The following is a 26,307-nucleotide window of genomic DNA, read 5'->3' on the forward strand; positions in this document are numbered from 1 at the left end:
TTATACACACAGTCTTCCACAAGGGAAAATTCCTGGGTCAGATTTTATACATAAATAAACACGCCAAAGAAGAAGAAGATTGCACCATAAGCTTATCTCAATCAGCAAACAACTACCTGTCTGCCAGATCACTTATCTATATAGAAAATAATAGTGGTCCTATCACATGTCGCTGGCCATTCTCGATGATACCCTTATTTTGATGAATACTCACCATTGAGGGCAACATATTGAGTTCTATTAATTAAGAGGTCTTTGAGTCACTCACATATTTAGGAAATTATTCCGTACGCTAGTACCTTTGCTAATAGTCTTCAGTGTCGTACCATGTGAAATGCTTTTCAGAAATCTAGAAATATGGAACCTGCCTGTTGCTCTTCATCCATAGTGTGTCTAAATCATGTGAGAAAATGATATGCTGAGTTTAATACGAGTGATGGTTTAATTGGAATAAGCTTTTTGGTGTGTAGGAAATTTATTATATTCAGACTGAGAATATGTTCTAGAATTCTGCAGCAAACCAGTGTTAAGGACTTTGGTACATGGTTTTGCGAGTCTGTTCTTTTACCCTTCTTGTACACACAGAAGAGTCAAATAAACTGATATACCTGCATAATATCATGTAGAGCCCACACGCGCATGCAGAATTGCCGCAACACGGCATGGCATGGACTTGACAAATGTCTGACGTAGTACTGGAGCTAATTGACACCATGAATGCTGCAGAGCGAGGGGGTGGAGATCTCTTCTGAAGAGTACATTGCAGGGCATCCCAGATATGCTCAATAATGTTCATGTCTGGGGAGTTTGGTGGCCAGCGGAAGTGTTTAAACTCAGAAGAATTTTCTTGGAGCCAGTCTGTAGCAATTATGGATGTGTGGGGTGTTGCATTGTCTTGCTGGAATTGCCCAAGCCCATCAAAATGCACAGTAGTGGTGAATGGATTCGGGTGATCAGACAGGATGCTTACATACATGTCACCTGTTAGTGTCATATCTAGATGTATCAGGGTCCCATATCACTCCAACTGCATGTGCCTCACACCATTACAGAGCCTCCACCAGCTTGAACAGTCCCCTACTGACATGCAGGGTCCATGGATTCATGAGGTTATCTCCATACCTGCACACGTCCATCCACTCGATACAATTTGAAATGGGACTCGTCTGACCAGTCATCAACAGTCCAATGTTGGTGTTGATGGGTCCAGGTGAGGCATAAAGCTTTGTGTCGTGCATTAATCAAGGGTACTCGAGTGGACCTTTGGCTCTGAAGGCCCATACTGATAATGTTTCGTTCAATGGTCTGCACCCTGCCACTTGTTGATGGCCCAACATTGAAATCTGCAGCAATTTGTGAAAGGGTGCACTTCTGTCAAGTTGAATGATTCTCTTCAGTCATCATTGGTTCAGTTCTCCATGTCGGAGATGTGATGTTTTACTGGATTCCTGATATTCACAGTACACTCGTGAAATGGCCATATGGTAAAATCCCCACTTTCTTGCTACCTTGGAGATGCTGTGTCATATCGCTTGTGCACCGACTATATCACTATGTCACTTAAATCTTGACAACCTACCATTGCAGCAGCAGTAACCGATCTAACAACTGTACCAGACACTTGTCGTCTTAAGTAGGCATTGCCGACTGCAGCGCTGTATTCTGCCTGTATACATATCTCTGCATTTGAACACATGTGCCTATACTTGGTGCTACAGTGTACGTAAGTTACATGCACTTTTTTTCCAATCCGTTGAGACTTTGTGCTGGGCGAGAGGTTTGCGATAAATGCAAGCTAATTAAGGGGCTGAAACTGTAGAGTACTGTTTATAAAACCAAATTGTGTCCATGAACTGTGTCCATGTTTTAATTATTAGCATATTAGGATTGACTTGACTACACCACCACTTGTGAGCGCTAAAAGTTGGCAATTGGCTCACTAATGGAGTCTTTCTAATCTTAAATAACACCATGCTCTTACAGAGCCATACTCTTACGTGTCCATTCTGTACCATAACTTTATTTTCATCCATTCGCTGTTGCTTTTCTATATTCTCTATCCTTTTCTCAATCAGTTTGTTTTACTTTTTGAAAATATATTCTTTTTATTCATTTTCTTTTTGCACCAAATGCCTATTGTTGCTCTCACTTTTTATTTTCCAAACTTAATTGTTTCTTAATCTTTCAGTCCTTTTACATCTAGTGAGAACCATGTGTGGTGGCAGGAAAAACGGGACTATTGATCATGTCAGTACAGGTTTAACAAATTAAACAGGGATATTGCAGGAGTATGCCTAGTAATGAATAAGAAAGTAGGAATGCAAGTAAGTTACTTTGAACAACATAATTTATAGATTATTGCAGCCAAATAGACATGAAGCGAACACTCACTACAGTAGTTTAAGTTTATAAACTAACTAACTCTGCAGATGATGAAGAAATTGAAATAATGCTTGCTGAGATAAAGGAAATTATTCATATAATTCAGGGTAATTGTGTTGGGTGACTGGAATGCGGTAGTAGGAAAAATCAAGGGAAGGAAAAACAATAGCAGGACATTGATTAGGAGAAAGGAGTGAAACAGGAGGTCATGCGGTAGAACATTTCACAGAGAATAATTTAATCATAGCTAACACCTGGTTCAAATGGTTCAAATGGCTCTGAGCACTATGGGACTTAACATCTGAGGTCATCAGTCCCCTAGAACTTAGAACTACTTAAACCTAACTAACCTAAGGACATCACACACACATCCATGCCCAAGGCAGAATTTGAACCTGCGACCGTAGCGGTCGCGCGGTTCCAGACTGAAGCACCTAGAACCACTCGGCCACACTGGCCGGCTAACACCTGGTTTAAGAATCTTGAAAGAAGGTTTTATGTGGGGAAGAGACCTGGGTATACTGGAAGGTCATAGATTGGGTTAAAATAACAGTCTAGATCACAAAAATATCTTAATAATGAGCAGTTTTGACTATATGCAGAAGTCATCTTCAGAAAATGAGGACTATCTGCTGCTGGTGGCTTCTTGGATGATCACATGGCAACATCATTGTAAACTGCTATAATTGTGTTGCCACTTAAGTATTTGAAGAGCTGCCAGCAGCAGTCAGATGGTGGTCATGTTTTGGAAGATGGTTTCTACATGAAATCAAAACTGGTCATTAATAAAATATTATTGCATTCTAGACTGTTGTTTTAACCCATATGTATCACCAGATCACTGTTACCCCTCTGAACTGTGTTTACCAAATTTATGAGGTTGCACATTGATTACATAATGGTAAGACAGAAAATTTCAGACCAGGATTTAAATTGTCAGACATTTCCTGGGGCATATGTGAATTCTGACCATAATTTATTGGTTATATACAGATTGAGACTAATGATGGCCTCTCTCTCACTAATGAGTATGATTATGTTCTTCAGAAATCAGTTTCTACAGGATCTTAAGTGAGTGTAGTAACCAATCCTGGAGATACAGATTTTTCCACATTGTTGATGCACATTTGTTCTGCTGGAGGATGCATAGTGTTACTTATCTTCAGGAACTCCCATTGTTTCCTAGCATTACGCTTGTTAGTTTCTGTTTTCTGCCTCAGTTGTTTGAAGCACTGAATTCCTTCCCAAACATTACAATGCCATACTGAATGATTAAGTGCAGTAGTGTTTCAGTTTGACATCTTTTCATGTTGTTCTTTAATACATATTTGTACCATTTTTGTGATCTTCCTAGTTTTCATAGAGCATTCTTTAGCAGGGAATACATTATTTGTTTTGGTACACAGGATTCAGAGGCACAAGCTAAGTTGCCTATCCAATGGAATTGATGCTCGATAATGATGGCTTCAATGCTAGTAGTGTTTGCTTCTTCCAGAACACTGATGTTAGTGCACTGATCTTGCTATTTCACCCTTAGTATCCTTCTCAGGCAGCATATATGGTATGTTTCCTGAAATATATACTTTGGTTTTAATGTTGATGTTATGGGTATCAAAGACGTACGTGTACCTGAAGATGACCAAAAGCTGTACTGGCACATTGGAGGTGGTGTTTGATTTCAGCAACAATATTTACATTTGCTGAAACATGGCTGCCAAGGTATGGAAAGTGTTCTATGTTTTGCAGGACTTTGCCTTGGACTGTGATTGTTGGGCGTACAGTGATAAGAGTTAGATTCAGGTTGATGTAGGACCTGCATCTTCTGAACATTAAGGCTTAGCATGATCTCATGCATACTTCATCAGATGTATTTAGGATTTCTTGTAGATCTTCTTCAGTGTTGGCAAGAATTACATTATTATCTGCATATGGAAGTTCAGTGATGGTTGTAGTGGATACTTTTGACCTGGTCCATAGTCTACTGAGATTGGACAAATTAAGACCAAGCAATAAGACTAAAGGAATTGCTGAAAGATAGTAAATGAAGTAGATGGGACTGGGATGAATTGAAAGAAGCAAAGATTGTGGAGACTTTCCGAGGGGTCATTAAGCAACGTAAGAGGAAACGGGGGAAATGAATACAATAGAAAGTGAATGAGTATTTAGAGATGACACTCTGTTACACAGAGAAACGGAATTCAGCTGACAGGAGGAGAACATATAAAAATGCAGCAAATGAAGCAGGTGAAAGTGAAGACAGATGTCTAAAAATGTGATTGACAGAAAGTGCAAAATGCTTAAACAGAAATGACTAGACAGTAATTGCAAAGATGTAGAAGCATTCATAACTACAGGAAACAGATGTCACCTGTAGAGAAATTTGAGACATATTTGGAGAAAAGAAAAGCAACTGTATGAACATTGAGAGCCAAGATAGCAAGTCACTAATCAGTAAAGAAGGGAAGGCTGAAAGTGGAAAGGAATATATAGAGTCCGTCACTGCACTATAAGGCACTGCTGGCCGCACATCAGTGTGCTTATGGCCAGGTGCAGATTTGGTAGATTAACTACGAGGTGGTCCTATTGTACACTTTCTGTGCATGTGCTAGCCACTTTGGCCATGCCTGTCCACTGCCGTGTGCTGTAGTGTGATCACTTACACTACAGTCCAGACACCTGAAGTCATTCATATCAGATATTTGCCCACGCTGCCTGTGGGTGCTCACTGCCTGATGGTGGTCATGTGAGCTGCTACAGCATAATGTAGAGAGTCCATATTAGGAAAACAAACTTGACAATGTTATAGAAAAAGAAGAAGAAGAAATACATGGAGATGAGGTACGAGATAATACTACTGCAAGAAGAATTTGTCAGAGCACTGACAGACCTAAGTGGAAACGAGTCCCTGGGCGTAGGCAGCATTCCCTCAGAATTATTAAACTCTTAGGTGAGATAGCAGTGACAAAACTGTTCTACCTAGTGTACTTGATGTATGGGGTAGGCAAGATACAAACATACAAACACCTCCCCCCCCCCCCCATCCCCCCAGGTTTTATGTGTCTCCATGGCCAATGGCAGAGGTCATTAATGCACGCTTGTGCGGAGGCACTCCACCTGGTGACAAGCCAGTTCAAATTGTGATGGTGGAAAAATTTTTCACTGGCAGTACTTGGCCAGCAAGGGGAGGAGAGGTTGTGGTGTAAAATACCTGATCACTAGATTTTCTGCTAATGTCCTGGTTTAAATACCAAACCTCTCTACAGTGTCTCATGAGGTGAGGGCATGTGGCACTGTTGATGGTGATCCGTCTGTTGGATGTGGATGTTAAACTTGGTGGCCTCCATGGTGCTATTCGCAAGGAGTAGGCTATGAGCCGGCACTGGGTTTCACCCTCTCCCTTCTTTCATTGAAGAATGTAATAATTCCAGTTCCAAAGAAGCCAGTTGCTGGCAGGTGTGAATATTACTAAATCATCACATTAATAAATTGTGGTTGCCAAATAGTGACATGAATTATGTATAAAAGAATTGAAAAACTGCTAGAAGTCAACCTTGAAGATCATTTAGGGTTCCAGAGAAATCTAAGGACCTGTGAGGCTGTACTTCTCCATGTTTCATCTTGGTAGCTAGGTTACAGAAAGGCAAACCCATATTTGTAGCATTTGCAGATTTAAAAAAAGCAGCTTTTGACAGTGTTAACTGAACTATATTCTTTAAAATTTTGAAGGTAGGAAGGATAAAACATAGGGAGAGAAAATGTGTCTACAACTTGTACAGAAACTAAACTGCAGTTATTAGAGTTGAAGGACATGAAAGGGAAGCAGTAATTGAGAAGGGATGCTCTTAGTCTATCCCTAATGTATTTAATCTGTACATTGAACAAGCAGTAAAGGAAATGAAGGAGAAATTTGAAACTGAATTAAAGTGCAAAGAGAAGAAATAAAAACTTTGAAGTTAGCCAAGGAGATTGTAGTTCTGTCGGAGACAGCAAAGGACTTGAAAGAGCGGTTGAACAGAATGGATAGTGCCTGGAAAATAGCTTATAGGATGAATATCAACAAAAATAAAGCAAAGGTAATGGAATGCAGTCAGATTAAATCAGCCAATGCTGAAGGAATTAAATTAGAAAATGGGACACAATAGGTAGTAGATGAATTCTAATATTTCAGCAGGAAAATAATTGACAGTGCTGATCTACAGTGGGTGTGAAATGTAGACTGGCTATAACGAGAAAAACGTTTCTGAAAAAGAGGAATTTGTTAACATTGAATTTAAATGTAAATGTTAGGAAGTCTTTTCTGAAGGTGTTTGTCTGGAGTGTGATCTTATATGGAACAGACACATAGGCAACAAACAGTTCATACAAGAAGAGAAGAGAAACTTTTGAAATGTAGTTCTATAGAAGAATGTTGAAACTTGGATGGGAATATCAAAAACAAATGAGGATCCACACAACTGAATCAAGGAAAAAAGAAATTTATGACATAATGTGACTAAAATAAGGGATCAGTTGATAGGACACATCTTGAGGCATAAAGGAATTTTGAATTTGGAAGTGGGAGGAAGTGTGGAAGGTAAAAATTGTTGAAAGAGGTCAAGGCCTTGCATTAAGCAGGTTCAAATGGAGTAGCATGGACACTGCATCAGACCAGTCTGCAGACTGAAGACCACAACAAAAATAACATATTGTGACTTTATTTTAATTTAGCCTTCATTTTGTCAATTAGTTGCAACCCATTATTAGTTCTTTGGGGCTTGAATTAACACAGCTACTTTATTGTTTTGTCTGATTACAGTCCCACATCTTTGATGTCCCCTGATTTGAAACTGAGACTAACATTGTCTCCAACAACTGTACATTGTACTCTTTTTTTCCTGCTTCCAATTCCTTCTAGTAACTTGACCTTTAAACTCCATCTTAAATCTTGTTATTACCAGACTTTTTGTCAACTCTCCTGACAAATTATTTTACTCCCTGTTTATTTTTGTTGTTATTGTACAATTTAAAATGAATTTAAGTTTATGACTAGTTCAATGTGAAGCTTGTTTAACATTTTTGTGCCTTTAACTATTTCTGCTAAGTTTACAAAGTTTTGTGTAACCTTTTGTTCAAGATTGTTGAAATTTTAACACTAATACTCAACCACATATACTGCCTAAATGGATTGTTAGTTAATAACATGGGTATGTCAGAAGGAACTGTAGCAGCCACTCACTTGATGTTTTGCACTTTGGGTGTCGTTTCCTTAACCATTGTACACAAAATATGTGCAGTAGCCTGGTGCTTCATGTTTCACATGACTATCCACAGAAAAGCAAAACAGAAGCCGCAAAACTCAGAATTTCAAATCTGAGCTGAAAGATATTCATTTTGTGGTTGAAGCTCACTTTATGCCATATTTGCTTTCAAATATATACTTACTGAAATCTGGTTCTGTCTTGAGCAAACACAAATTATTCTTTTTTAACAAAAGCCTTATGTACGACACAATCCTCACATTCTGTTCATTGTCTTGTCTGTTATTTAATATTTAAATACATATAGCATGAAAAACCATGAGTTCAGTGAACTGTGTATGCTGTGACTTGGCCTAGATTTTCTTGTAGAATCTGAAATTAAAATATGAAATAACTATTCCAGATCACATGTTGAACAGTCAATAACAGAAACAGCCAAATACTACAACAGCTTTGAAGTTTACATCCAGACATTAATATCTCAAGCATTGGATTCAAATTTCCTCACTGAAGTTCTGCGGGAACATGGTAAGTTTTACTGTGAATCAGTTGTGACATTAAATTGAAAGATATAATTATGATTGTCATGATATACAAGCACAGTTTTATATATTCATTATCTCCGCTGCAGCTTTGTGATATATCAAACAATTGAAATCCAGGTTGGAATATCAACAATATCAGAAAAATGGTAGATTGGTACTGACCATAAAGACGACACGTTGAGTTGTAGACAGGCACAGCACCTTTAGCTTTCAGCCAAAGCCTTCTTCAGAAAAGAAAATGTGTACACACATTCACACAAGCAAGGACACCACACACATGCACAACCATTATCTCTGGCTGCTCAGATGAGAATGCAGCTGTCACATTGGACAAAAGCAGCAGATTATAGTCGTGTACATGAGGTGTGCTTGTCTGTGTGAATGTGTGTGTGTTTGCTTTTCTGAAGAAGGCATTGGATGAAAGCTTTGTAAGATATATTTTATTGGACTGCCAAGACTATGTGCTCTTACACATTATTTTAATTTGGTATGGGAAAAAACTGGGGAAGAAATACAATGCGCATGATTGACCTTGTATTGGCAAACAACAAATTTTCCTTATGTATTGGATCTATCACTAAGGCCTTGAAATGACATTTTTTAGTACTCTGAACACTGCTGAGATGCTTTCTGTACCTAACCCCATTTCAAAGCATCTGAGGATTGTACTCCACAGGATAAAGGTCCTGTTGACACCCCTTAGCCTTATGTTGTCAAGTTGACCATGGAACTACTCTCTGCTTGCAATGAAAATACAAACACAACTGATTCAAAGCGTAATACACTGCTTACTATTATCTTTGATCACATGTCCGACTTAAGCAGGGAGTATTCTTTCGCTGTGCAGGCTGCGCGATTCAAATTGTGATGCCCATTTTAGATTGCTCACTTTTTCTCCTTTCACTTTGTTTTCTCGGTTGTACCCAACTTTTGGACAGTAGTAGCATCTTGTAAGGGCATTTTTGCCTTTGAATATTGAGCTGTTCTTAGGTTTTAATATGCACTGAGCTTATTGACATCAGCATTTCTTTGTCAGATGGAAAGATGCTGTTTTGTTTTTGCATATACCAATGTAAGGTAAATGGTCTTGTCTCCAGTCTTTAATTTTTTCCTAATAAACTTTTAGGTTGAATTAGTCTGTATTCCTTGTTTTATTTCCTGATTTAAGAGGCGTACCGTATTTACTCGAATCTAAGCCGCACCTGAAAAATGAGACTCGAAATCAAGGGAAAAAAAATTTTTCCCGAATCTAAGCCGCACCTGAAATTTGAGACTCAAAATTCAAGAGGAGAGAAAAGTTTTAGGCTGCACCTCCAAATCGAAACAAAGTTGGTCCATTTTAATATGAGACACAATTTAGGTCTAATGAATGACGATACAACTACAGTAGTTTGGTTCGAGTCGTAAGCTTAGCAGTTAAGCTTTACAAGGTAGCCATTGCTATGCGTCAGGCGCTCCGTCCGTATTGATACGGGTACCCTTCCTTTTTCACATGCTTCGTCTGGTTTGAATTGATTGCTTATTTTTCTTTGATCTGATAAGAGCCATTTTCTTTGTTATAGGTGTTAATGTCACTCTAAGCTGAAAATGCATTACTGTACTGTGTCATGCATTGTTTGTCGCATTCTAATAGTGTGTGTTCACGGCCTGTCGCCGCTCATGGCATGGCTTGCTTTTGTGCGTGCTACCGCCGCCCTTTTTTTAAGAGGAGAGAGAGAGAGAGGAAGGAATCGTCTCATTTGCGAAGCAATGGCAAGAGACTGCTGCTTTCTTTGATAATGATCAACAAGAACCAAATAATAGATTGCGTATGATAGAAGATGTTCTGAACGAGAGTTTAGCGAAAATTTTTCCCCGTTTGAAAATCTTTGCAGACGCCACTTTAGTACATTACATTACATTACATTCTGCACAGAAATTAGTCATCTTAGATTTGAAAATCTAGTCAATTGCCGTGCTTCATTTCTGACTGTATCACTATTAGCCATAAGAATAATATGAATATAAACATGACATGATGTGTGTATTCTTCCGCGTTTGCTGTTGTCTCACTCTAGTTTCGTAGTTTATTAGGCAGATAGGATTTAAATGAGATAGCAGCAAACACGAAAGAATACATTGCAAAATGTTTATATTCGTATTATTCTTATGGTGAAGAGAATACTGCATGTGATTCACAATTCATAAAAGTTCCTATTAGTAACCATCTCTTCTCACAGGTAGGAAAAAATTCAGAACATAGAGTTAGCCATATTGACAAAAACCCCAAACAGTCTTGCCAGTCGGATTTTCGGAGTACATTGAAATGCTGCTACATTCGAAGATGAACAATACGGAATTTGTATTTACTTCGTTGTTTCGTTAGATAATGTATGAAAATGCATTGGTCGAAACTCGGGGCGGAGAAAAAAACTCGTCTTCCACCTTTTTTATTTATTTATTTATTTTGCAGAGGTTTTGGCACTAGTATTTATCTTTGTGCCTGCAAAGCAAGCCTGTGTAGCGCTACCTATTTTCGACGGTAGAAGTTAGTTCTGGCGGCACCTACCAACATTTTTCAGAACTTCCGCTTACTTTGCACTCGATTCTAAGCCGCAGGCGGTTTTTTGGATTACAAGAACCGGAAAAAAAGTGCGGCTTATATTCGAGTAAATACGGTAGTTAGACTCATATTTTGTGTATTGTGAGTTACTCATTTAAAAAAAATCATTCACATATAACTCACATATTTCTTAATTTATATTCTTGCAAGATCTCTTTCGAACTGTAATTACTGATGAATATCATTTTCCATAAAGTTCATAGTAATATACACTGATGAAAATTATCCTGCCTGAAACTTCTGTAAAATATGAGTAGCTTCCAGAAAGTATTCCGTGAAAGAACTATCTTGTGTGATTGTAGCATAGAGTGCTGTGAGAAGTATAGCATACATAAGTAATTGTTCCACACTGATATTTGTACTAACTAAAGCTGTCATTAACCTAAAGATGTATTTGAATGTCAAGGTGCTCTTTGAAATGACCAGCCAGTTACAAGAGGTTCTAAAGTGTTAGATGAACCATAAACAACAGTGCAGCTTGGCATTTTTCGTAGGGCAGATCATTCCAAGAGGTGGGGGGGATGTGGTATGACTGACTGAGGATTGAATCACAAACATTTTGATTTGGAACCTGATACTTAGTCAATTAGCAGCCAGCTCACATTGTTCAGTAATTTAAAGTCATAAATGGTGTTCTGATTGGTAGTGGCACCAAGAGTGGCAAAACCAATACTGGAAAACTTTTTAAATTTTATTTTTGTGGGTATCCACAGCCTCGATGTGTTTTGAATATGAAAATATGTTCCAATTGGGCTTAATCTGTTTGTTATCTAGGTACCTGGCAGTTTTAATGATGGATCATTTTAAAGCACCTGTAATTTATTCACAAAATAGTGAAATCGGTTTATGCATTAATTGTCTGCAAGCTCTTGTATTACTTATACTTCATAAACAAAGTTACTTACTTTTTTTAAGCTTCACAGTTCACTTCACATTTTTCTACATCACTGCTACATGTGGACAGGTATACATTGAATGTGTGTGCATATGTGGTACAAAAACAATAGTGTACATGATTAGGTACAGTAGACAGCAAATATAGAAAACTAACATATTATAGTATAGGCACAGCTGTTATGGTATGACCAAAGATATTTAGACTCTGTCTGTAGATGGTCAATAACATTAAGTAAGCTACTGGTGCAATACTCATGGGCATATTGTGTTTGTTGTGCTCACATGTGCTGTCTTATTAAAAGTAGAAGATCGAAACTTGTACATCGTATATCATGCCGTATGTACTCCTTGAATTTATAGAACAAAACTAATAACTACAAAAGATTATGCTGGGCTTCTTAATGAGGCATGCCAATCTGTTCATAGTATTGGCCATCACTGGCCCCTATTTTCTCACATCTTTTGGGCAACATATGAATCATCGAGTAAAAGAACTGTGTGTCTTTTGAGGATATACTTGAATCGATCCAATGTTGCTTTATTCATATGACCAGAGGTGCCGATGAACCAGGTGATGTACCATTGACTGAAAGAAGTGATACTAGGGAGGAGCAAAGTCTGGAGAATATGGTAGGTGGGGTAGAACCTCCCATTTTGTTCCCAAGTGCATTTTGATGGGCTTTATGTCATGGGGTTGAGCACTGTCATGCTGAAAAATCACCTTTTCATGTCTATCATTGTATTGTGGCCATTTGTCTTTCAGTGCCTGGTTCAAACGCATCAATTGCTTTTGATGAGAAGGTCCTGTGATCATTTCCGTTGGTTTCAGTAGCTTCAAACGCCTTCTCTCTTCCATCGCCATGCCAGCCTTCAACGTCAGATTACTGTACTTGAAGCGTTGACACCATTCTCTGTACATTCTTTCACTAATAGGTGCCACACTATAGGTGTTACCCAGTATTTTATGAGCCTCAGTTCTTCATGTTAAAACATAAGATTAAAATTTCCCACAAATGACAAGACCTGGGCTCATAGGTTGACATATTCAATTGGAAATGACTTTATGATGCAATCACAATTCAACTAATTTGTTGAAGGCATTATGTTTACAAATGCATAACCTTGTTGTATCAAACAATGGAAAATCCAGGATGGAATGTAACAATACCAGAGAAGGAAAGTTGCTACTCACCATATAGCGGAGATGCTGAGTCGCGATAGGCACAATAAAAAGATTCACACAATTAAGGCTTTCAGCCATTAAGACTTTTGTCAGCAGTAGACACACATACACACACACTCACATAAACTCAACTTGCACACACATCTGCAGTCTCAGCTCTCTGAGACTGCAGATGTGTGTGCAAGTTGCGTGTGTGTGTGTGTGTGTGTGTGTGTGTGTGTGTGTGTGTGTGTGTGTGTGTGTACTGCTGACAAAGGCCTTAATGGCCGAAAGCTTTAATTGTGTGAATCTTTTTATTGTGCCTATCGCAACTCAGCATCTCCGCTATATGGTAAGTAGCAACTTTCCTTCTCTTGTATTGTAACCTTGTTGTATGTCACTTATGCCCTGCCACCTGCACCACCATTTGGCACTACTGTTGTCTATTGCTAAACAGCAGAAGAAACATATTGCAGTAAAGATGTTGGAAACTACAGGTGTGATGTGAAGGAGAATGAGCCTGTTTTGGATTTCCTGTATGGTCTTTCTAAATTCCTGTAGAACTTGATGTGGTATAGATATAATAGCTACAGTTTTGAGGACAATAGCCTCATTTAAAACTCACAATTTTTAAGTTTTATAGTACTAGCAAAATCACAGTTCATACATCATATGTCATGCTACACGTTCAGTTGAAACGTTTGTTGTCATGCTAGAAAACTAAAAATATGCCAGCTTTGTTCATGTACAGCTCTATGCAGTCTCGAAGTTGGAGCTATAGTTTTGAGCAAAATGCCTCATTCAAAACTCATACTTTTTAAATCTTACAGTGCTAGTGGATTCACAGCTCATACACCATGTGTCTCCTTGCTTATTTAATTGTAACATTCTTGTCATGTTAAGACATCTAAAAACATGACAGACTTCCTCCTGGAGCATATTTGCCAGCCTATAAACTGACTCTTTGTTAGTGAACTTATTAACCGGGCAGACAGAATACTTTAAATTGTATTATTTTTGTGTCACATACACACAGAAATGCAATGTATACCTGTCCACATGTCTCGGCAATGTAGAAAAATATGAAATGAAGTGATGAAGCTTAAAATATGTAACTTGGGTTACGAAATATTTGTAGATGCGAAATCTTGTAGACAGTTAATGTATAAACCAGTGTCGCCATTGTATGAATGTATCACAGGTGCATAAAAATGACCGACTGTCGAAATTGGCTAATTGCACAGTTAATAAACGGGTTACAGTCCAATTGGACCATGTTTTCATTTTCACAGTATTGGAAAAAAGAGCATTACTAAGTATTATGTTAGATAATTCAATGTTACAGATGTTTGGCTTGCATTTAAACAAAATAAGTCCAGTTACACATGTCTGTTTATAATGAATAACTACATATATGTTTTGGTAAATCACTTTTGAGAATATTCAAAATATTAATAAATAATTTTCACAAAAAAATCATCTTATATTTGGTCAACTTGCTATGGACCATTGTAGTTTCTTGACTTATTTTCTATCCATAATACTGGTTACAAACAGTCCAGTTAAGAGAAAGATTACCTACCCAAGATCAAGAGACAAGTTGAGTTCCTGGTTGAACCAGTTTGAATATGATTTCATATGATTTCCATATTTGGCTTCAGGTACAAGTCAGTATGACTTCTGTCATAACTGTAGATGATTTCTTACCCTGTGATCATTAAAAATAAGGAAGCCTTCTGTCTGTAAATTGAACAGAAGACTTTAAACAAACAAAATCTAATAATTAATGTTAAAAAACTTCCGCTGTTTGCAGTCATGATTCTGCATCTATGTAGTATATCTATACATACATACATACATACATACATACATATTCTGCAAATTGCCATATGCTGCTTGGTGGAGGATAGCTTGTACCACTACTAGTCATTTCCTTTCCTTTTCCAGTAACAAATAGAGTAAGGGAGAAACAGCTGTACAAATGCCTCTGTACAATCCCTAATTTTTCATCATCTTATCTTCGTTGTCCTTAGCATGAAATGTATGTTGGTAGCAGTAGAATCATTCTGCTGTCAGTTTCATATGCCAGTTCTCTAAATTTTCTTAACCGTCTTTCACCAAAAGAATATCATCTTTCCTCCAGGGAATCCCATTTGAGTTCACAAAACATCTCTATAATACTTGTGTGTTGATCAGACCTAGCGGTAACAAATGTAGCAGCCAGCCTCTAAATTGGTTTGATGTCTTCCTTTAATCCTACCCAGTGAGGATCCCAAACACTTGAACATTACTCAAGAATAGGTCGTGTTAGTGTTCTATATGTGGACTCCTTTAGAGATGAACCATGCTTTCATAAAATTTTCCCAATAAAATATAGTTAACCATCCCCCTTCTGTATTTCATACTGTTTGGAATGTTATGGTTAGATGTATAATCGACGTGACTGTGTCAGGCAGCATACTACTAATGCTGTATTTGAACGTAATAGGATTGTTTTTCCTACTCATCTTCAAAATTTGCATTTATCCATATTTAGAGCAAGCTGCCATTCACCACACCAACTAGAAATTTTGTCTAAGTGATCTTGTATCATCCTACAGTCACTCAACAACACGACCTTCCCATACTCCACAGCATCATCAGGAAACAGTCATATTTCTACGTGTTTTCAATGTTACTTATTTTTTCCCTGTGCAAGCCACTATGTGATATGTACAGTGAATACATATGATACCAATATAATTCATCGTACTTTTATTCCATTCATAGATCATGTCCGATTAGGATGGCCACTTGTATGTCACATGACTCACAATTTCTCTACTATGTGGTCATGCACATACACAGTGTGTATGTGGAATGATTAACAATATGTTTTCAGTCACTCTTGGTGAGAGAGTCTCAGAATTTTATGGAAAATCCTTTTCATGATTTCGACCATTCTGCTTGAACAGTGTCTCCTGTGGAGTTTGCATTTGATGACCTCTATGCAGTGGTCAACATTACTTTGTATCTGTGAGGAACTGCCTCCTTTCCTAATATATAATTCTTATATAGTCGTAAAAAACATTTTTGTTTCCTTCAAGCCACTGATTCAACCTCATTTGGGGTACGATTCAGTTATGGACATTATTGCTTCTTGAATGGGAGAAGTTCAACTGTAACGATGTTGATTTATATTGCACAAACGCCACTCTTGAAGTTTCATAATGGATAATAAATATGGCATGTCAGTCACCATTCCATTACTTCCTAGTAGGGTTCACTGTGATATTACTAATTTATATATGAACAACTTGGAAAAGTCTGGAAGTCTGACTCCATCTAGTACAAATGAGTAGGAAGTCAAGTCTCCATTGGAGACAGTTTGGAACTACCATGCACTTAGCACAACACCTAACAGTACTGAAACAAGCTGTGTGTGGCCACTGATAAAATACAATAGTAGGGATTACATTGCAAAGCAGTGGACACAAGGTTATATTGTGATGTTTTCTGATCACTGTACAAAAAAGAAAGGTAGAGTGGAGGGGGTATGTTGTTTTTTGAACCAAACATGATATATGAAAATTAGTGAAAGGGGATGTGTAGTACAGCAGGCAGCTTAACATTGCGTTTTATTGGATGGGACTCTTCGTATGGAAATGGAAGGGATTGTCACTGGTGCTCTCTGTTACTGCAGGATGTGATGTATTGAAAGTTCTCTGTTATTGCGGGGTATGATGTATTGAAAATGTGGTTTCACATGCATGGCTTTGTGCAGCTTTCACTAATAGTACACTATCACGTGCTGACATCAATGGCATGCTTCTACTGGCGCATTCTGGGAGCAACCCATGAACATTTGTGACATGGTTGGAATGCTGCACCACCTTAATGGCAGAGGACAAATCTCCAATATTGACACTCACTTGAGTGTGTACCAACATGAACACAAGAGGATATTATAACAATGAAAATAATAAATTATTGATAATATGATGTAACAGGGTGTATACGGGGACAAAGAAAAAAAAAATTCCCAGATTATTCACAGATTTCTCCCGGATATTCCGTTTAAAAAATATGCTTTTTCCCAGGCGAAAATACACTTTTTCTGTGCTAAGTGACAGTAGGTTTTCCGTAGATTTTCCCTCGGAACTGTAAAACTTATCAATCCTTTGAATGGTTAACGTTTTATACAATCACGCAGAACTTCCGGGGAGGGGGGGGGGGGGGGGCGGGGGAGGCCAAAAAAAAAAGAAGGGGAAAAAAAAATACGGGGCAGAGAAGTTTTGGAAAGACCTTTGATTTGCAGCAACATATATGCTGCATATTTTCTTATTACGAAAGTATAAATTCGAATTGCACCAAACACAGCGCGTTAGTTTCCGGAGCGTTGAAACAAAGGTTGCAATGTCCTTTTGTAAGCGAGTCATATCTCAAGCCACGAGATCTGGCCAGCCGATGACAGCAGCTATTCAGAGCATAGGACACGTGTCATAGTCAGCCAATAGCAAGATCACTGGTTACATAGCATGAACACGCAAGAGGAAAAGTTAACGGTTTACATTAATGTACGCAGTACCGTATATCTAAAAGAAAAGCTAAGCTTTCACATATAATTTTGGTCTCTAAGATTAACATGCTACAACAGAAGCTAAGTTTTCACATGGAATACTGATTTTTTGCGTGTGTTACACTTTAAGATACATCACACAAATGTGCCAGTAAATTTAAAATTCTGACATAAATGTCTCGGCTCGAAATTCTTGCAAGTGGCTGGTCCTCAAACTGTTCAGTTACGAACGCTCTGTGATTTCTCAAACATAACATAATTCAGAATTTTACTTTGAAAGTAACACTTTTCTAACCACCGTTCGCGATACTATCCAGAGACTGCTAGAAATAGGTTCGATTTTCCAGTTGCCAGAGAGCGCCAGAAAAACAGGCATTATTGTGCGTGTGCAACTGTATTGGTGTAGGAAGCCCGCATGTTCATGTGTATAAAGCACTAACAGAGCTTACATTACATCATAAAAGAAACAGGTCATCAGAGGGTACTCTAAAGAGCATCGGAATTTCGTAACCTATACTAAAATGCATAATTCGGCTTGAGTGCAAATTGGCTTTTTCCAGATTCACAATGAAGTAGGTCCCATCTGATATTAAGCTTTTCAGTGTGGTTTTTGAGATGTAAATTTTCTTGGAGTACCAGTACTCTGCGATCTCATTTTTGGTTCTTTATTATGGCATAATGCCATGTATGGCAGAAGATGATAACGTGCACTTGAAATTCGGTGAACATTTGGAACTAGGCAATACTGTAGAATGAAACACTTCGTTTCAAATAAAATAATTGCCTCAGCGGAAAGATTAATAAAGCCAAATTTCTTTAGCAAACTTGCAAAATTAACTTCACTGTTCTGCAAGGCGATTAATGTTTGACTGCTACAAACTTGGAAATAAAATAAAATCAGAAAACTGAAATTAATAATATATTTTTGCCCTCTATAATTATGTGAATGTATTTTAATTCACCTGATATCCGTTTTGTTTTCATTTGATGTGGGAGCTGTACACAAAGAGAAGCAGCGAAATCACTTAACGTAAACACGGTCCACGTGGAGGTTAACCCCCTCCCCACTAGAACTCCGTGCAAGAGTGAATCTGGCAGCTAGGGTGCAGGAGAAAATTTTTTCTCGTTTGCATCTGGCTGCTTGCTGCTATTACCGATACAGCTAACAGCCAAACTTCAAGTAGCGGGAAGCGGGAGAAGGTACTGCTTATACGCGAGTCAAATGCGCATGCGCAACAGACCGCTGGCAATTGGTCAAACGAACCTAATGTGAACAGTTGTGACGTCATGCTCATAGCAAGCAGTTTATTGTTACGAAGAATTACAGTCTGCGCCCTACGGCCTTTGACATATTTTTGCTATTTGCAGACGCTTGTGCGAGCACGGTGTTTTGTTGTTGTAAATTGCACATTTCCTCTGCCATTAAAGTTTTATTTTTTTCCCTCTCGTTTATATTTTCTTGCTGCAGTATCATTCTCCAGTAGCAGGATACAATAACATTCTTTGCTAGAGAATCAATTCTGCAGTCAAAATTACAAAAATTTAACTGAAAGCTAAAACAATGAAAAATTCCCGGAATTCCGAAAAATTCCCGGGTTTTTCCCGGTTTTCTCCCGGATGAAAAAATTCCCGGATTTTTCCCAGATTTCCCGGTTGTCCCGGGTCGTAGACACCCTGTGTAAATGGATAGATAAAAAATCTACTCACCAAGCAGCGGCAGGAGAGTTGAAGGGGAAGAAGAGGGATAAAGGAAAAGGGCTGGAGAAGTTTAGGGAAAGGGGTACAGTTCAGAAAAGTCATCCAGAACCATGGGTTGGGGGGCACTTACTGGACGGTAAGTACATTTTTGTGTAACAAGGCATGCAACAAGTGGGCCAATGTGGCAGCCACCCTCAGCAGGAATTTATGACAGTACACCACTTCCTTAGGAAGGCCTGAAGCTCCTTCATGGATGAAGGGTGAGGCATGTACGTAACAGCACAGATGTGATCTGGCACAGGGCAAACCTCAACCCATGAGACCTCAAACCCAAATAAACAATAGAAGGTTGAAAAACTGAGATTTCATGAGGTTACACTGTAAGGCTACGAACTGTAAGACAAAAAACAAAGTGCGCAAATTTTTCAAGTGATCAGCCATGAAGTATCATCCCAATAATTAACGCAACCTGTGGCAGTCACAGTCAATTGCTCTAAAAATCATTGGAAAATAGCAGATGCACTAAGCACATCAAAAGGACAGTGCAAATATTGATAGAGGCCAAAAGGCATATTCAAAACCAGAACTCACTGAGAGTCTTTGTTCTCAGGGGCCTGCAGATATGTTTCAGACAAATCAATTTTGGAAAAGTACTGGCCATCTGATATTTTGGCCAACAGTTCCTCCTGACATGGGAAAGGATATGTACCCACGATCGGCTGTGCATTAACTTTAGTACTGAAGTTGCCACAGATGTGAAGTTTTCGTGATGGCTTCCGAACTACAGCTAGCCGTAACAGGTTGCACCACCCCTAGAGATTGAAGTGTGTCCAATTCTGCTTTCACTAGATCTTTCAGGGCGACAGGAGTAAAATGCGCACAACAAAATCAGGCTGAGCTATGAATTTCAAAGAAATACGAGCAGAAAAATTCGTAGCACACCCTATACCTTCGTAAAATAAGTCCAACAATTCCTCACACAGTGTTTCCAATTGAAAATATGGCACCTAATCGGACACAAGGAGAGCTGAATTGGTTATAGAAAATTCAAATGCCTGAAATGCATCCATCCTGAACAAGTTCACATCACCAGCCACCAAAAATGTAACGGAACAAACCACTGGCATAAGAGGCAGATGCCATAAATAGTCTCAACATTACAGTGTTCTGTTTGTTACAACCAACTAGCTTCTGCGTGACCAGTGTCAACAGTGGTGATCCTAAACACACATATGTTTGAGAATGAGAATTCAATAACTTCACTGCAGCACCTATGTTGACCTGCAGCCATAGTACCTGATGAAAAATACTTAAGTTGATAAACAACTGGGAAGAAGTCACAAGCATTGGAATCACACAGTTTACATCCATGTCCATATCCTGAGCGACCTTTGGCAAATGAGACTTGGAGGTGATGTGGCCTTTCGCCTGGCAATCATTACAAGTAACCCAGTGCTTAGGGTACACCAAACGTTTGTGCTGGACAAAACAAAGGACAAGGCAGAAACAGAGAACGCTGATGCTGGCGCTGTGTGGTCTCAGCTGCTTGGTCCGGCCTTGGTCTGCTTGGGACTGGGCCTGCATGTTTACCGCCACTACTGCCACTTACTGGCTAATGGTTCAAATGGCTCTGAGCACTATGGGACTCAACTGCTGTGGTCATAAGTCCCCTAGAACTTAGAACTACTTAAACCTAACTAACCTAAGGACAGCACACAACACCCAGCCATCACGAGGCAGAGAAAATCCCTGACCCCGCCGGGAATCGAACCCGGGAACCCGGGCGTGGGAAGCGAGAACGCTACCGCACAACCACGAGATGCGGGCCTTGCCACTTACTCATGCAAGCTTTCGCCATCGTAGAGGGCACATCTTGTGACACTACTGCCATATTGCCTGATGCATTAGTTTGGTCAACTGCTGCCTGAGAAACTTCAAAAGAGTGTGCTTTTTGCATAACTTCTGCCAGTGTGCGGTTTTCACAGACTAAATCCTTACCCTTCCTTGTCTAGAGCTAAACACATAATTGCATTGCGCACAATAGAGTTGTTATGGGCATCAGTAACAAATTGACTCTTACGGCTAAGGTCGTGAAGTTCAGCTGCCCAGGCCCTATACGACTGGTTTGGTTTCTTATGGCATTGGTAGAATTCAACTTGTGTTGCTATTACATGTGATGGTAGTTGGACAATAAACTGCACATGTGACCAAAAGTAAGAGCTGCTGGTTCTTGTAAAGGGGCAACTCTGACACAGTAATTGATACATCTTAATAATAAGGATTTGTACAAAGTCGAGTCTGTCAAACCAAAAGCCAAAAAATGCTGCCTGAGTTTTTTTGTCAGCATCCCAATCCTTGGTTGAATAATCATACAGAGGAAAAGTGGGTGGAGAGACTGGCAGAACATTACTCTGTCTATTAATGGAAGCCAACAAAATGGTCACTGCCAAAGTAAGCTGTTCAGTCAGGGCTGGTAGCACAGCGACCATAATGACTAAACCTGATGAAACACACAAGCAGAAACCATCCCATCCTCGTTGCCAATTGTGTCATAACCAAGTAATACATGAAACCAATCTAAGTAACACAAATATGGCTTGTTTCATAAACTCTCAACAATATCAGAAATAAGCATCTTGTGACTCCACACGTAACAAGACAAAAAAATCATACAGAAAGTGCAACATAAGCAATACACAGAACAACTGATTTATCAGTACAAACTAAAAGAACATAGTGAGCACGACTCAGCACGGCTGCACGTGTATATAGGTGCAAATCGCCAGTAGACAGCACGCAGAGACTGTGCCATGTGCACACTTTCTACTGGTGGCCTCTAGTGGCTGGTCTGCACTGAGCCAGCTGGTGGTTGATTTATCACGCATGCGTGGTGACACTACACTCGGACACTCACAATTCAGGTGCATTAGTAGCAGGACACAACACATCCAATCTTTATGATGGTTAACAAAATCCTTGCTTTGTGCCCAGTGATTATCATCTTGCCTGTTTATATCATCTCAGTTAATTCTCTGTTGTTGGTTTCTAATTTTGTATTGGTACAGTATTCTCATTGTGATGGTTCTGCCTTTAGACTCTTCATTCTGAAAAATTACCTTGCTTCAGTCCTTCAGTTCTGTCAACCACTAAATAAACTTTCTCTGTAGTGTATAAAAGCCAGCTTTTCCTGTACAACTAGTGGAATTTGTTTAAATTAATATGGCTGCAAGTTCATCTTTTTTTTACTGAGTCATCAAGATAAATTTGTTAAAATATCAATATTTCAGCAGATTATCTGTATCAATCCAATCACTTCATGAAAAGGCTTTTTTAAATTTTCTAATGAATTCGCCTGGATGAAATGTGTTCATTCCATTATCCACAATAGAGGTTAAAAATGTGATAAATAATTAGATGTTTTTCTTCAAAATTGTGGTAACTTGTTCCTGTAACTGTTCTTTTTTGACTGCAAGTGAACTGATTTCAACATAACAGTGAAAACCCGCTTTCACACTTTTCAGCGCACTGACCCAAAAAAATGTAAAACACAGGAAAGCGTAGGAAACACAATAAGCAGAAATGAATAAATTACTCTTACTGTCATTCTCATTATATTGTCAAAAATATGAGATTAAAACAATTTAAATTTGGCTATTTAAGAAATCTGAAATAATTAATTCTTTTTGTTTCTTTCTAACAGCAGTTAGCTCTGCATGTTTCTCCACAGTATACAAAGCATCAAATGTATTATCACCTGATGCTCTACCAATGTAGTGCCTCAAAATGCTGATACTTCCGTAGCTTCTCTAATGCTTGACACAAATGGTTCTTGGTCATTATCTTCATCATCATCTTCACCGGTCACATCTCTCTTCCCTTCTTCAAAATGTTTGGTAATGATGCTATCAACTGTATCACCTCTGAAGCAATGACTCAACCATCAATACCGACATACTCTTGAAACATAGATGATTTGCCTATCACAGAAAAATCTTGGACTGTGGTGGTTCCTAAATGTTTTCTGTGAACTTAAATCCTGCTTCCATGAAACAATCAGAAATAGTTAAAAGGAGTCACATTCATCTGTACTGTGGCTACATAATACATGTCATCCAAAAGTGATATGGTCATAGATTTTGGGTGCATACCATCATTGTGCATAAATACAGCCTTCTGGACAAGCATTTTTCTGTATTTCTATTTAAATGAATGAACGATTCCCAGATCTAACAGTTCGAACTCAGTCATTCAATTAGGAGGCAGGGACACTTAACTTATTATTGATGAGCTGCAGTTGTTAGGATGTGCTGAGACATCTGTCAAGTAGCAGCATTATATTCCTATTTTTGCCTCTATTTTAGCATTCAGTTGATGTGAAGATGGAACTGGTCATCCATGCATTGCTGTTGGAATCATAATTAGTGGCCATAGTTCTCACATTTTTGTAACACCTTGCCTTCTGAAATTTAACTGTTATCAGAGGAACTAATTTTTCAGACCAGACAGCATTGACCATAATTAAAATGGTTGTCTTCTACTTACTCGGTTTCCCGCCATAGCATTTCTCACCATTGAAACTCAAGATCTTACTTGATAATGTGTTGTAAAAGGGACCAGTTTCATCAACATTAAAAATATTTTTTTGGTCATAATGTTTAAAGGTATTTTGCAGATCTTTTTTTCCATTGGTTCACAGTTCCAGTATCAACACTTACACTTTCACCACACAGTTGGTTGTAAACAATTTTAAAATGGGTTTTAAATTGATGTAGCCAGCCTTTCGATGCTGTGAAGTTGGTAATACCCATTTTTGCAGTAAACTGAAGTACCTCTTCTCACAATATGTTGCCATCATGTGGAACTCTCAATGCTCTCACACTAACAAATCCCTCTACAATGAGTCTATCCAAATGATCATATGCTGATGGCTGAATGCATGCACATTTTTTTGTCATGGAACCAGACTGTCTCACAGTGGCTTTGATGTTGGGCTGATTTCTCACAATCATGTTCAGTGTGGAAGCGAAAATTCCTGGGTCCTTTGCTAATTAAGTTCATGATCTGATACATTTCTTATCTTTTCTAATTTTTTCACTTGTAGGCACTGGTTCAAGCTACTACAGAACGTAATTTTTACACGAATGTTTGTTTGCTTACTATTAGCAGTATGGTACTATCTTTTTGGGACGACTGTTAGAATTACAGCTTCGTTGTTGCATTCAGAAAAGCAGTCACTGTATGGAAAAGATAGAATATAAGTTTTACTGACTACTATTAGTGAAACTTATGTATTTGCATATTTTGTTTCAGAATTCTTAATTAAATGTGTGGTAATCATTTTTATTTTTAGTGACAAGAAGACTTCTTGTCTAGTTCTTTTTGTGACACATTGGTACGATTTGGACATTTCCTGTCAACTGTCTTCTGTTTTCAGTTATGACAACTTAAACAATTTGACTGTAATGACTCTGGCAGCAACCTTCATTCTGTTTATTGCCTTGTGATACAACAGCTTTAATTTAATTTCATAGTCATTTATACAAATAAACACTAATCTTGAAGACAACCATCTCTGTAATGAATCGTTGTTACTTACGCATGAAATACTTTAATCTGTACTAGGTGTGCAGTCTTAGTTTGTATGAACTGATGTTAGATGTAAACATTCATCCTCAAGATGCTTTGTAACGTGATGACTGGTTCTACCCTCTTTCTCACACGGGACATCCCAGAGCCGAAGGACCTCCTTGTTGGCAACAAGCTGTAGATTTTATGCCTATTGTTCTCTGTTCATGAAGACTGTCGATTGTAGTGTTTTAACCAGTACTGTTTTACAAGTTTTGTTTACTGTAATTTTATAATGATTATCAATAATAAGTCTCACTTTAAAACATGAATAACTTTTTAATGTGGTTTCAGAAAAGACTTTTGCTTATGTGTTTTATTTACGCCACTGGGCATGATTGGAACAAAGTAAAAAAAAATGCACTGTTGTTTGTGTTAGCACTTAGCCACTGTTTTCGTGGTAATCACAAAGGCAGTGGCTGAGTGCTGACACTCGCAAACATGCATGCGGTTTCACTCTTCTTTCCGATCACGTCCAGTGGTTTAAATAAAACAAAGATGCAAAAGTCTTTCATGGAACCACATTAGAAAGATATTTATGTTTTATGTGAGATTTATTATTGATAATCATTATAGAATTATGGCAAATAAAACTTGTAACACACTATTCATTAAAACACTAAAGTTGACAGTCTTCGTAAACAGAGAACAATAGGCACAAAATCTACAGCTTTTTGGCAGCGAGGTGGTCACTTGGTTCAGTGATGTCCTAGGTGAGAAAGAGGGTAGAAATTGTCATCATGTTAAGGAGCATCTCGAGTAGGAATGTTTACTCCTGACATATGTTCGTGCCAACCTAACATTGCATGCCTAGTACGAATTAGTGTAACTCATGTGGAGGTAACAGTGATTTGTGAAATATTATAAAGGTTGCTGTCTTCAAAAATGTATTTATTTGTATAAATGACTATGAAATTAAATTAAAGCTGTTGTCACACAACGGAATGAGCAGAAGGAAGGTTCATACTAGAATCACTGTTGTCAGATAGTGGTTATTATTACGACAGTGACTCAGCATACTTTCCCACTCTTCCAAACAACATGAACCTGTAATGCAGGTGGCCATGCCCCAGCTCGCTGATAATGAAAATCTTACTTACCGTGCTAATGCTACATTCCATGATCAATAACTTTGCACATATTCTGCATTTTTCGCTTTGTTCCAAGGCTGAATTTGAGCAAGAATATGATGCAGTTTTTGCAGAAATCTGTATGAAAATTAGTGTTAACTATTGTGATAGTGTGAAATAAAACTTAAAATGTAGGAAATGTTCTGACATGGAGTCATTAATGACGGAAAAGCATTGTGTGGAGAGAACAGAACATCTGTTGGGTCCGCCAAGAATGAATGTAAAAAGCAGGAAAAGGTAAAATGCAGGAATGTAAAAATGGGATTTTACTGTATTTATTTTCAAGCTCTCTACGTTGTTCTTGTAGTCCAAGGACTAATTTATCAGTATGTGTTTATTTATACTACAAATTAATTGTAATGTTGGTGTTCTTTTTCTATACTTGACCAACCCCTTCGTCAACAGATTTTTGCAGATGTTTATGAATAGCTAAACTTTTATTTTTATTTGATTTTTCTATTTTCTCATAGT

The 26,307-nt window shown here is 38.3% G+C and overlaps 1 protein-coding gene across 2 annotated transcripts in view; it reads left to right on the plus strand.

The window, feature by feature from the left end:
* LOC126175803 (uncharacterized) overlaps positions 1-26,307 on the plus strand; it is a 142,506-nt gene that overhangs the window by 91,455 nt on the left and 24,744 nt on the right. For both annotated transcript variants that reach the window (XM_049922788.1, XM_049922787.1), the window contains one exon: positions 8,023-8,147. In XM_049922788.1, coding sequence (XP_049778745.1) covers positions 8,023-8,147 — 125 coding nt within the window. The remainder of the gene's footprint in view (positions 1-8,022; positions 8,148-26,307) is intronic.

Source organism: Schistocerca cancellata, chromosome 3 (assembly GCF_023864275.1).
Source record: "Schistocerca cancellata isolate TAMUIC-IGC-003103 chromosome 3, iqSchCanc2.1, whole genome shotgun sequence".
Taxonomy (NCBI): domain Eukaryota; kingdom Metazoa; phylum Arthropoda; class Insecta; order Orthoptera; family Acrididae; genus Schistocerca; species Schistocerca cancellata.